Here is a 12,047-nt window from a genome sequence, read left to right as displayed (position 1 = left end):
GGTGGAATCAAACACTATGGTGGTGGGAGGGGGAAAGCAGAATTCCAACCTTGCTCAGAAGTAGAAAAATTTACTGTTGCCATAAGACCTAATGTTAACTTTACCCCAGGACACTGGAGCCAATGTTTCTGCTAAAATGTAATGAGACAAGTGTACAAATTCACGGAGTTCACTCTTGTCCCTACCCCTTTAAAGAGTAAACTTATATCCAAAACCAAAGGTGAGCACAACCAAAGCAGCTGATGCGATCACAAAGTAGAAGGGACCCTCTCCAAAACCTAGTTCCCAGCTTAAAGCAGAACAGGCACACAGGAAGATTAATGGCTGTATTTATAATTATTTACTCTTTAATAGAGATGAAAATCCTGCTCTATTCCCAAGCAGACTAAAAGGCATTTTCAATGCTATATAAGATCTGTCCTATAATATAGTTACATTACAACAGAAAAATAAATTCTAAACCTTAAAGCAAACAAATATATTCTTATAAAAAAAAAAAAATCAAGTCTGCTTTTAAAGCAATGAGCTTACATATCCAAGAAATCAGAGTCACACAAAACGCTCTCAATAGTGAATAACTAACTCACTGGTGTCACTGTATCAAATATTTCCTTAACACTGAAAACGGAGAAGAAAGAGCAGCCAGATGAATGCTCACATTACCATAGATTCTGTCCTTGTTTGGGTACAGTGGTCTCGACGGCAATCTCTGCTGCTGGGCCGTGGTGCATGTTCGTGCTTACATTTTTGCCTAGGTTTGCTTTCTTACCTAAAAAAAATGTACACGTTAGGCTGAACACAGCAAGTAACTCCACTCCTAGTTTTAAATCTAAGCAGTACACAGACACTGCCTATTGAATATATCCACATGTACAACAGATGCTAATTTCTCTTAAACATCTTACAGACAGCACAGTATCTGAGATAGTTGCTCTCTAGACAGCTGAACAGTTGTACAGGTCAAGGTTTAAGAGTATCACAAGTTAGAAGGGAGAGAGACGACTAAATATCTCAGAGCACATACATAATCTGCTCCTGGTACATGACGCTGTTCGGCACAAAGGTATCTGTGGTGAAGTAGACACAATTGAAATATATCAACTACTACTAGTTTAGCCCTGGAAGTGGCTGCAAATGTCAAACAGGATGAACTTTTTTGTAATCCAGCTTCTGTACCCGAATATATGACATTACTAGACAGACCTAAAGCCAGTACTTGAGGCTTTACCTAATCCTACAATTGGTTCTCCTACAATTGGTTCTCCCCGCTGCTCCCCTTCTCCCACTTTAACCTGCACATCTTCCCTGCAACATTAACACGTAACCTTGTTGTGTCTTTTCCATCAGGGAGTTCTGAAGAAACCCTGCCATGCTGGAACTAGACAACAGGAAGGAACAACATCCACCAGGATGCTCTAGCAGTGAAGAAATATGGATGACAACCTCCTCTCGGGAGAAACTGTAACTGTGGGACTGAATTTCTAAAAATAGCCATTAATTTTCTGAGACACATAATAAAACCACAGTCCTTCATCCCCCTGGAATCACTCTCAAGTCTGAAGATTCTCACTTCACAGTTGCTGCTCTCACCTGGATATTTACAAAGTCTGCCCAAACTAGATTTTTCTACTAAGAGCCACATTTGGACACACAACGTAATTCAACATGAAAAATGCCTTGAATTCGAAGTTTAGGGATATACATTAATTTCATTATTTAACAATTTTGTGAGTTTAAAATCTGGATTATGAGTTTCTCTAAAATGAAAGAAAACACTTTTTAAGGAGCAATTTTCATTAGGTTATTATAAAGTACAACTGGAAAGAAGCTTATGGATCATCTAATGCAATGGTTCTCAACAGAAAGCCAGGCTGCCTCTTAGGGGACATCTGGCAGTATCTTGTGGCATGTGGTTGTCACTAACAGCATCCCATGGGCAGAAGTCAGGGATGCGGCTAAACAACCTACAACGCATAAGACAACCTCCTGCTACCAAGAATTATCTGGCCCCAAACGTTAGCAACAGTGACGCTGAGAAAATCTGATCTAACCATCTGGTATTTTTAAATTTAAAAAATTTTTTCTTTTATTTCTTAGGAAAAAAAAAAGAATTACCTTAATTCCAGCCTTTGAAGTACCTACAAAGAGACTCCCAAGGAACAAAGTATGAAAACTACTTGTATAAATATAATACCCAAATATCCTAATACTCAAGTTTTACAAAGCTGGTAATCAAGTTTTCTTCCTTTTTCTAGGCATTTCACATCTTCCCACCTCACTCAAATAATTCTACCTAAGAAGATGATAAAAGAAATTTACCAAGTGAAAAAAAGTGACAAAGGAAAGACGGTCTTGAGCAGGATAAATAACTAATAGATATACATACTCCGGGGACAGTAGTCCTCATCAGGAGAGTCTGCGTGGTCTTTCCGGTGATGGCTGAATCGGTAGTCAATGCTGTCATGGACCCAGCCTTTCTCAATGAACAAACCTGGAACTTCATCTGAGAAGAGCCAGTATCTATAAATCACAACCAAATGTTAATATAATAATAAAACACCGTGAGCACAGGATAACTTCCTTGTTGAACAAGATGATTACAGAATGTCATTGAACACTGAGCAGATACAAACTCTAAAGCACAGCATATGAAAATTTGAGGAATTTGAGATTCACTTCCTATCTATAATTTTTATAACTACTAATATTTCTCTGCTTTAGGTTCCACACAATGTACACAGTTAAAATATCTTACTATTTTTAAAGGATTATTAGGATTACATTTCTCCTACCACAATTTAAGCTTCCTATCTGTTGAGTCTTCAAGGATAAGGTCATGTCTTATCTAGATTCATAACCCTAGCAGTTGGCCCAGTAATATACAAATAAATGAGTGATGAGCAAATCTGTGTCCAATATCCACAAAAGGGGAAGCCTGTCTAATCTCAATACTAACTAGCAACACTATAACAGCCCTAAGAGATGATAAAAATTGAATCTAATAACTTACCTGTTATGGTTTCGATCTGTGCCAATTGGAGTCCTCCGCATGACTAGCTTTGCCTTGGCGATCCCTTCCTGGAATGCCTTCTCGGCAGCTGCTTTGTGCTTTCGTATTCGTTCTTCTTCAGCTTCGCGCTCTAGTTTCACTGTTGAAGGTAAAAAGAAGCAATGATTAAATTTTTTTTCTAGCGAATCTTACAAATTTAAACAAGGAGTGAAAAGTGCCTGGTATAAAGCAGATATTCATCAAACCTTCATTTCCTTCTCTTTATTCTGACCTGTTGTTAAGAAATAACATGTAAGGCAGCAATTTCTATCTGGTCCTTCTATGGTCTTTGAATTTTGGTGACGTCTCAGCCATCAACTCAGTGCAAAATCTGTTTTCTCCAAAACTTAATGTCTTATTAATTTTATAATAAATTCATTTTACTTTATTGACAACTTTAAATGTAACCTTAAAACAGTCCTCAAGTGGAATTAATTGAAACATTTTCTGACAAGACTAGCCACAGGATCCTCAAAATGATCAGGATGAATAAGACCAGAATAGTTATTTCAAAACACAAAACAGCACAGTATATCAGTGCTGAGGAATTTAGAAAAAAAGAACTGAGAAAGCAAGAGCAGGGAAGCATTGGCAGATAATAGCAATTACTGCCTACTTAATACAATTTATCAAGTTATTCATCAAGTTAACACTGTCAATGATGAAAAAATTTTTTAATCCATTTACTTGTGGTCATTCCTAAGTTTATTCTATCTAGATAGAAATCTCCCTCAACAAAGAAAGCAGCCCAGGAATTTTGCCTTTTAAGTTTTTCCACAACTGTCACAAACTTTGATACTATAAATAAGGTATTGCTATTTACAATGCCAGAAACCTTACTGCTCTACTGACTGTAACACCTACAATGTAGCAAGAAACTGGAAAATGCATCAGTCTAGAGATGTTACTTTAAAAAATTAAGACAAATTTCATCTATTTAAAACCAATACAGGGAAATTCCTAGGAGGTGCAGCAGTTAGGACTTGGCACTTTCACTCCCGTGGGCCCTAGGTATATACACCCATGAAAAATGAAAACATATGTTCCCACAAAAACTTGTACAGCAATGCCTATAGCCAGAAGAGTAAAACGAAACAAATGTCCATCAACTGATAAACAGAGAAACAAAATGTGGCATATCCGAATAGTGGAACAATATTTAACCATAAAAAGGAATTAAGCGTTGAAACACGCTACAACCTGAACCTTGAAACCACAGTTAAGTGAAAGAAGCCAGTCACAAGAGACCACATATCAACTCCACTGGTATGATGTAACAGAGCAGGCAAATACAGAGACACAGCCATGCGAGCGGACTGCTTAGGACTGGGCGGGATGGGATCACGGGAACTAAAGGGCATGAGGTATTTTTTTGAGGTGATGAAAGTCTTCTAAAATTGACTGTGATAAAGACTACACGTATCTGTGAATATATTAAAACAATGAACTGTACAATAAACATGGATGAGATGTATAGTGTGTGAATTATTTTTTAATAAAGCTGTTTTTTTTTTTAAGTTCAGACTTAACGGTGCTAGGAAGCCCCCGGGTTTTATTTCCTTACATCTTAATAAAGGAAAGATTAATATCTGAGGTGCCGACCAAACTGAGGGCTTCAAATACCTTGTCATTCAATTGTTAGAGCAATCTTGAGCATATGAGGATAAGCAACTTGCTCAAAGAACCATATAGCTAAGTCAGAGGTGGGGTGTAAACCCAGGATGGCCCATTCCCAAGTCGTACGTTGTTTCCAGCACGTCTCCTTGTGGATCTGGTCCTTCACTAGAGCCGGAAAAGATGCCACCATCACACCAATCCAAGTCAAGCTGTGCCTGTCAACCAGAATGCCTGGTTGAACACTCCAGCAAGACTCTTACTCACGGAGGAGGATCTGGGTTATCACACACAAAAATAACTGAACAGTTGTGACACATGAAGACACTACCATGACACCTTAGTGACTTCCGTCTTTCCACAAGATTTTACCTTTCATTTCTCTCTCCTGAATCTCCCGCTCCTTCTTAGCCTGAATGGCAAGCAGTCGTCTGCTCTTCACAGCACTGATCATGTCTTCAGCTTCCGTATCTACTTGGGGCTCAAACTTGACGACTTCTTTTTTCCTGTCAGCCTTGCCCAGCCCATTCTCCTCTTTTCCATTTTCTTTGTTCCGGGCTTCCATTTCTTTCCGCTTCTGCTTCTCTGCTCTCTTCTTATCATTCTCTTCCTTCAGCACAGCGAGCCTCTCCTTCCATAGCTCTGCAGACATCTGCTGCCTGGTCTCCATGTGGTCCTGCACGGAATACGTCATGAGAATCCGGTGGCAGAGGGCTGTCAAGATCTGCAGTTTCTCTTCTGATGTGAGTTCAAAAAATTCAGAGGTCTCCAGCTTTTCTAGGAACTCATCTTGGACCTCATTATCCTCGAATGACGCAGAGTCTTTATTGTCGTCTGCGTCTGAGCCCTCGCTCTCTTCCTGAACGTCAGATTTGCGCAAGCAGAGCCGAACCAGCTCTGACACAGAATGCAGGGTCAGAGGGATTTCCGACAGCTTCATTCCCAACTCACCATAGTCTTCTGCTATTTCGTCTTGTAACAAGGTCTGCAGGAGGATGACCAACACTCTATTCAAGTATAAAAAGCCACCCTTCTCTGCGCTCAAGGCTTCCATGAGGGACACGGCAGTGATGGGATACTGGGCATCTGGTAGGAGTAACCCGGAGTAACAGCTCAAGAACTCCACCACCATGGCCACGTCTCCAAAGAGTGTGTTGGGCAGCCCCTCGGGGGTATCTACCAATTTAAATGTTGGAAGGGTTTTGCCAGTTAACTCTTGGTCCTCGTACCGCTTCTGTTTCTCTAGTCTCTCGAGCATTTCTTTCTCCCTCCGCTCCTTGGCTTTCTCCTTCAACTTCTCTTTCAGCTCCTCTCGTTTCTTTTTCAGATATTCTTTGCGCTGCTCTTCAGACATAGAAGCCCACCTCTTTTTGTGCTCTAGAAGCTCGAAGCGTTTTTGAACAATACTCCGCAGTTCTTCCGGGAGACGCGCTCTGTCTTCGCTGGAGAGGAGACGAGCTGTCTTGGAGATCACGCACGACAGAGCACTCTTCTTGTCCTCCCTGTCTTTGTTTTCTTTGTAGTACGCAATGAGGTGCAGGGCGGCGGGAGGCAGGTGTTTATGAGGCTTGCTAGAGGACCTGGGGGTGCCCCCGGAATTCCGCGGGGCTCGAGTCACCTTCTGAGTGCCTTTGGCCATGTCCAACAAAGTCATCTGCTTCATTTTGGTTTTAGGGGTCTTCAGGCCCTTCTTGGGAGATTTCGAATTCCCTGTGGATTTCTGTCCGTTCAAGATGCCTTTGCCTCTGCCCTTGGCTTTCAAAGGTTTGTCACTATGCTTCCCAGACTTCTTGCCAGGTGGGCCTTTCTTAGGAATGTGAAAGTTAGCATGTAGCTTGTTGGGCGACATCATCTTCATCACTTCCTCCAGATGCTCCTCTGGAGATTTGGAATTCTTTGAGTTCTTCACTTTGAGTGGCGAGCCGTTCAAGGATTTCTTCAGGTGTACGTGACACCATAACTTAGGATTTAGTGGTGAACTGAGAGAAGAGTTGTCTGTCTTGGATTTCTTTGAGGGCTTCCTGTCTGGAGATCCAGTATTCTTCCTCTTAGTAGATGGGTTGAGAGTCATATACTAGAATTTAAGAACAGAAGCAAAATTAATTTTAAAACCTAATTTAAAGAAATACTATTTAAGCATCCTAAAGGCCCTCTTCCCATCCACTCAGGTAAAGCTACACATTCATTCTCTTAATGGACACTCCATCCCTGAGAAAACAAAGCCATCAATGTTAGCTAATATTTTATTTAGCCTTCTCCACACAAAATTCTCCACACCGAGACTTAAGAATCTATACTCCAGGATGTCCCTGGAGGTCCAGTGGTTAAGACTCCATGCTTCCACGGCAGGGACACAGGTTGGATCCCTGGTCAGGGAACTAAGATCCCACATGCCATGCCGCATGGCCAAAAAAAAAACCCTATAATATTAGGCATTTCTGGTATGAGACTACTTTCTTACATATAGATTTTGAGCCTTTCAATACTTTAAAGAAATTTGTGAACTCTTTCCTTGGAAACATAGAAAAATTATGTACACAATTTCAGAGTCCATGGGACCTAGATTAAGGACATCTGATCTGGATAATGGCAACATCTGAGAAATTTTAATATTTACTGCTCGAGACAGATTTGGATTTTTATCCTTTAAACTTCTGTTACAACTGGTGGTATTCTGTGCTTAGGATGAGACAAAGTATACCATTTAAGTATTTTTGTTTAAATTCAGAAGCATATTTCCTTATTAAGAGTATCAGTAAGTATATTAACAACAAAACACTGTTCATAAATAGGAATCCCTCCCGATCCCTGGCTTTCGGGCTCCCCACACCTCAAGAACCCACTCCCATGAATACATTATTAACTACAAGTCTGATAAATTTTCAACCTCATACAATTCTCTCCTTGATTATCCTCTCACATCTTTCAAATTCACTCCCTTTAGCACCCAACGCCACAATCCTTCAATCCCAGCAGAACCATTAATTCATTAATCCATTAATTCTATAACATTTTTACCAATCTCACTTCTTCATCCTTTACCTAGATTAAATTCCAGTCAGCCATTCCAATCAACCCTGCATAAATCTACAGTTCCCTTGCTCTATCATATCTAGTTGGTCCTAGCCTGCATATGTTGAGCTTAAACGTAACTAGAATAAAAGACACAAGGACAGTGTGTGGACCTACTTTAGATCTCCAACTTATTCCAATCGTACAGAATGACTTAACAGGTTAGAACCCAGTCAACCTGTCATGATACCACTGTTTCTACTTAAGTGTTTATTAAAACAAAAACACTGTTGATTTTGATGCTTTGAAAGGATATAATTACAAAGAGAAAAGCCTGGCAGTTAAAATAAACTACATGAAATAATAACCAAGCAATGAAAAAGTACCATCAATTCAAAAAAATTTTACTGTTTTAAGTGATTAGGAGAAAGACTAGATAACCCCTAGAATCCTTGATTTCTATTACCAAAAGCAGTTAAGCACACAGAAGGCACTGAGACACAGAAGAGTGTAACTTCAAGTTTCTGCCTTTAACAGACTAACTTGTAAAGAACCAGGCTGGAGGCAGGGGAGCAGACAGACTCGGGGGAGATGAGACCACAGGCAAGGAAGCCACTGGAGACCATCAAGTATGAAATCAGGACCCTTGAAAAGCCAACAGCGAAACGGCTATGGTGAAGCAAGTCTCAGTGATCATACAGAACACTTATGCTCTTGTTAGAAGTAAACAAAACAGGTACAGTAAAATTTAATAAGCTGTACTATAATGCCAAATAAGATTTAAACATCAAGGATTTACGATCATCAGAGAAACAAACTCACAGACCCTAAGTCACAGAAGAGGTAGAGATACAGTCTGTAATGAACGAGTGGGCTATACTTAAGCAATCCTTCTGGCTAAGTTCTCTAACTTTAAAGGCCAATCTGCCCTTTAAGAACTATAAGCAATTACAGGTTACCATCCCCCAGCAGGCTGTTTTCATTCCTTGACCAAAACTAGATGTTCTGTTCCCCAATTATCCTCAGTATGGGCTGATAAAAAGGTTTCATAGTTTATAGAATATATACATTATCTGTGACTCAGGGCACATTTTCCCCAGAGGCAAGAATTTCCCACTTCTAGTTCCCCATAACTCTTATTTCAAAATGTTAAAAACAATAAGCAAAGGTAACATGTAAGTTGTGGGCGGAATAGCAACAAAACTTCAAAAAAAAACAATATTTCAGAGACCACCCTACAAATCACAGACTAAGGCCCAAAATTACCCTGGCAGGGATTAAAGATAAATACGTGCTTTCCAAAAGCACATATCCTACTTCAGCTAGACTTGGAAAATCTTTAGAGTATAGACATAACAAACTGATGCTTTGTCTAATGTGCAGGAGATTATCTCTAAAGTCATTCCAAAAATTTATCACTAAAAAGGAGATGAGTATGAGACTTCATTTTTACTGTTTTTAATAGATATCTTTTAATAGGATCTATGATAATTGGGCCACTTTTTAATTTACTGCTTACATGTTTATTCAAAAAGCCACTCAAGCATAAATTTCTTCTACTTAGAAGCACTGTATTCCGCAGAAATGATTATGCAAGAAAGAGCTGGGAGGATGGCTTAGCCATGAGATGGTCCAGCAGCCCATTTTTATTTATAAGGTGTGTTTCTTTGCCAAGCCACACCGTGTGTGTGTGTGTGTGTGTGTGTGTGTGTGTGTGTGTGTGTGTGTTTTTTTTTTTTCTTAAAAACGAAAGAAATTAACTCACCCAACCCCCTCCCAAAAGGCCGGCTCCCCGCGTGAGCAGTCCTTCAGTAACTGGATCATCTCAGCATAGGGCATGCTGGGCAGCCACAGCCAGTGGGAGCCGGCATGGCTGGGCTCAGGGGGAATCTGAAAAAGTATAAAACCACGTATGTGCTAAGGGTCTACCCTGTCCCCCATTCAGCAAAAGTAATCTACTAGAACAGTGCAAAGAGAGGGAGAAAAGAATGGGCACCTGGATTGGCAGTATTATAGCTTTTCTGGCAAAGGCCCTTCTTAACTGATAAACAGGAAAAAATTATTTATGTCTCAGGAACATAAGAGGCTATACAATTCCATAATTGTGTCTATAATTCCACACTTGTTCCCTGTCACCTGGAACAAACCACCACCATAAATAAGGAAATCTAATAAGATAAAAATGAATAAACATATTTATAGCAGCTCATTCAGATTCTAAATTTAACTTAATAGTTAGCAGTAAGAACCCTGAATTAGAACACTTTGGCAATCTACATTCTGATTCTTATTTCACTCTTCTCATTTGCCCAAGGAACCTGTTCGGAGCTTCAAGATAACATTCACAGAGTGGGTTCCTCTTGATTTCCAGATGCTTTTACTGGCAAACGTGTGAAATGTGTTACTATAAAATAGTTTTAAGTGCTCTGAAAATCACTTTATTTTTTTAAAGTACTTCAGCTCTAGTCTCTAATTCATAACCAAACTTTATACACCAAAATTTATTCAAAGAAAAATTTTAGGACTATAAACACTTGAAATTTCAGTTATTAGAGATAAGAAATATCTTCTAAAACGTACAATAACTAAGTTTCACTAGTAATGAGACAAAATTACACCACATGCCTTCTGATATGATTCACTGAGAAGAATACAACAACAATTCTGTGGTATTTCTAAGCATGAGGATATAAACTCAAACTGAGGAGCATTATGCAAAATAATTGACTTGAATTCTTTAGAATGTCAAGGTTTTTAAAAGACAAAGGAACTGAGATTAGGGAAGACTACAGAGACAGTTAGCAAAATCGGAGTTAAAGCTGTGGCTCACTTCTTCCCACACTGACAGCACTCTCACAGACATGGTGACCATTCCTAAAACCAGTTGGACTTTCTGTGGTCAGTGCCAGAAGCACCAGCCCACAAAGAGACACAGTCCAAGAAGCGCAAGGAGTCTCTCTATTCTCCAGGGAAAGAAGAGTTACAACAGGAAGCAGAGTGGCTATGGTGGACAGACTAAGCCGGTTTTCCAGAGAAAGGCTAAAACCGTAAAGAAGATTTTGCAGAGGCTTGAATGCACTGAGCCCAACTGCAGATCTAAGAGAATGCTGGCTATTAAGATACATGCATGTTGAGCTGGGAGGACGTAAGAAGAGAAAGATCCAAAGTGATTCAGTTCTAAGCTTCTTATTTTGTTTTATTATGAAGATAATAAAATCTTGAGATTATGGCCATTTAAAAGAAAAAACTCTAGATCAGATAACAGTATTGCTTTGATGCTAATTTCTTGATTTTGGTAATTGTACTATAGTTATTAATAGAAAATATACTTGTCTTTAAGGAAACACATATCCAAGTATTTTGCAAAATGGCGTCCTATCTTACAACCTACTACAAACGGCTCAGAAAAAAATGTGTGTGAAGACAAAAAAAAAAATGTGGTAAATATTAACATTCAAGGAATCTACTTGAGGAATACACAGAAATTCTTTGTAGTATATGTCAGTTTTTCTTCATGAAATTATTTCAAAATAAAATACTTTGTAAATGTATTAAGAATCATATTAAACCAGGCTTCCCTGTCCATCACCAACTCCTGGAATTCACTCATACACACGTCCATCGAATTGGTGATGCCATCCAGCCATCTCATCCTCTGTCTCCCTTCTCCTCCTGCCCCCAATCCCTCCCAGCATCAGAGTCTTTTCCAATGAGTCAACTCTTCGCATGAGGTGGCCAAAGTACTGGAGTTTCAGCTTTAGCATCATTCCTTCCAAAGAATACCCAGGGCTGATCTCCTTCAGAATGGACTGGTTGGATCTCCTTGCAGTCCAAGGGACTCTCAAGAGTCTTCTCCAACACCACAGTTCAAAAGCATCAATTCTTCAGCGCTCAGCTTTCTTTATAGTCCAACTCTCACATCCATACATGACCACTGGAAAAACCACAGCCTTGACTAGACGGACCTTTGTTGGCAAAGTAATGTCTCTGCTTTTCAATATGCTATCTAGGTTGGTCATAACTTTCCTTCCAAGGAGTAAGTGTCTTTTAATTTCATGGCTGCAGTCACCATTTGCAGTGATTTTGGAGCCCAGAAAAATAAAGTCTGACACTGTTTCCACTATTATATATTAATTATATATTCCACTATTATATATTAATATATTCCCCATCTATTTTGCATGAAGTGATGGGACCGGATGCCATGATCTTCGTTTTCTGAATGTTGAGCTTTAAGCCAACTTTTTCACTCTCCTCTTTCACTTTCATCAAGAGGCTTTTTAGTTCCTCTTCACTTTCTGCTATAAGGGTGCTGTCATCTGCATATCTGAGGTTATTGACATTTCTCCCGGCAATCTTGATTCCAGCTTGT

General features: G+C 39.5%; 1 protein-coding gene across 1 annotated transcript in view; it reads right to left on the bottom strand.

The window, feature by feature from the left end:
- Positions 1 to 12,047, bottom strand: part of BAZ1B (bromodomain adjacent to zinc finger domain, 1B) — a 56,610-nt gene that overhangs the window by 18,834 nt on the left and 25,729 nt on the right. Inside the window, exons 8-11 of the mRNA XM_010854351.1 lie at positions 5,036 to 6,737; positions 3,011 to 3,149; positions 2,387 to 2,520; positions 664 to 769 (exon numbers count right to left, since the gene is read on the bottom strand). Coding sequence (XP_010852653.1) covers positions 664 to 769; positions 2,387 to 2,520; positions 3,011 to 3,149; positions 5,036 to 6,737 — 2,081 coding nt within the window. The remainder of the gene's footprint in view (positions 1 to 663; positions 770 to 2,386; positions 2,521 to 3,010; positions 3,150 to 5,035; positions 6,738 to 12,047) is intronic.

Source organism: Bison bison, unplaced genomic scaffold, assembly GCF_000754665.1.
Source record: "Bison bison bison isolate TAMUID 2011002044 unplaced genomic scaffold, Bison_UMD1.0 scf7180017864340, whole genome shotgun sequence".
In the NCBI taxonomy this organism is placed as follows: Eukaryota; Metazoa; Chordata; class Mammalia; order Artiodactyla; family Bovidae; genus Bison; species Bison bison.
Note: the sequence above shows the minus strand (reverse complement) of the source record. Positions and strands in the feature narration are given on the sequence as shown.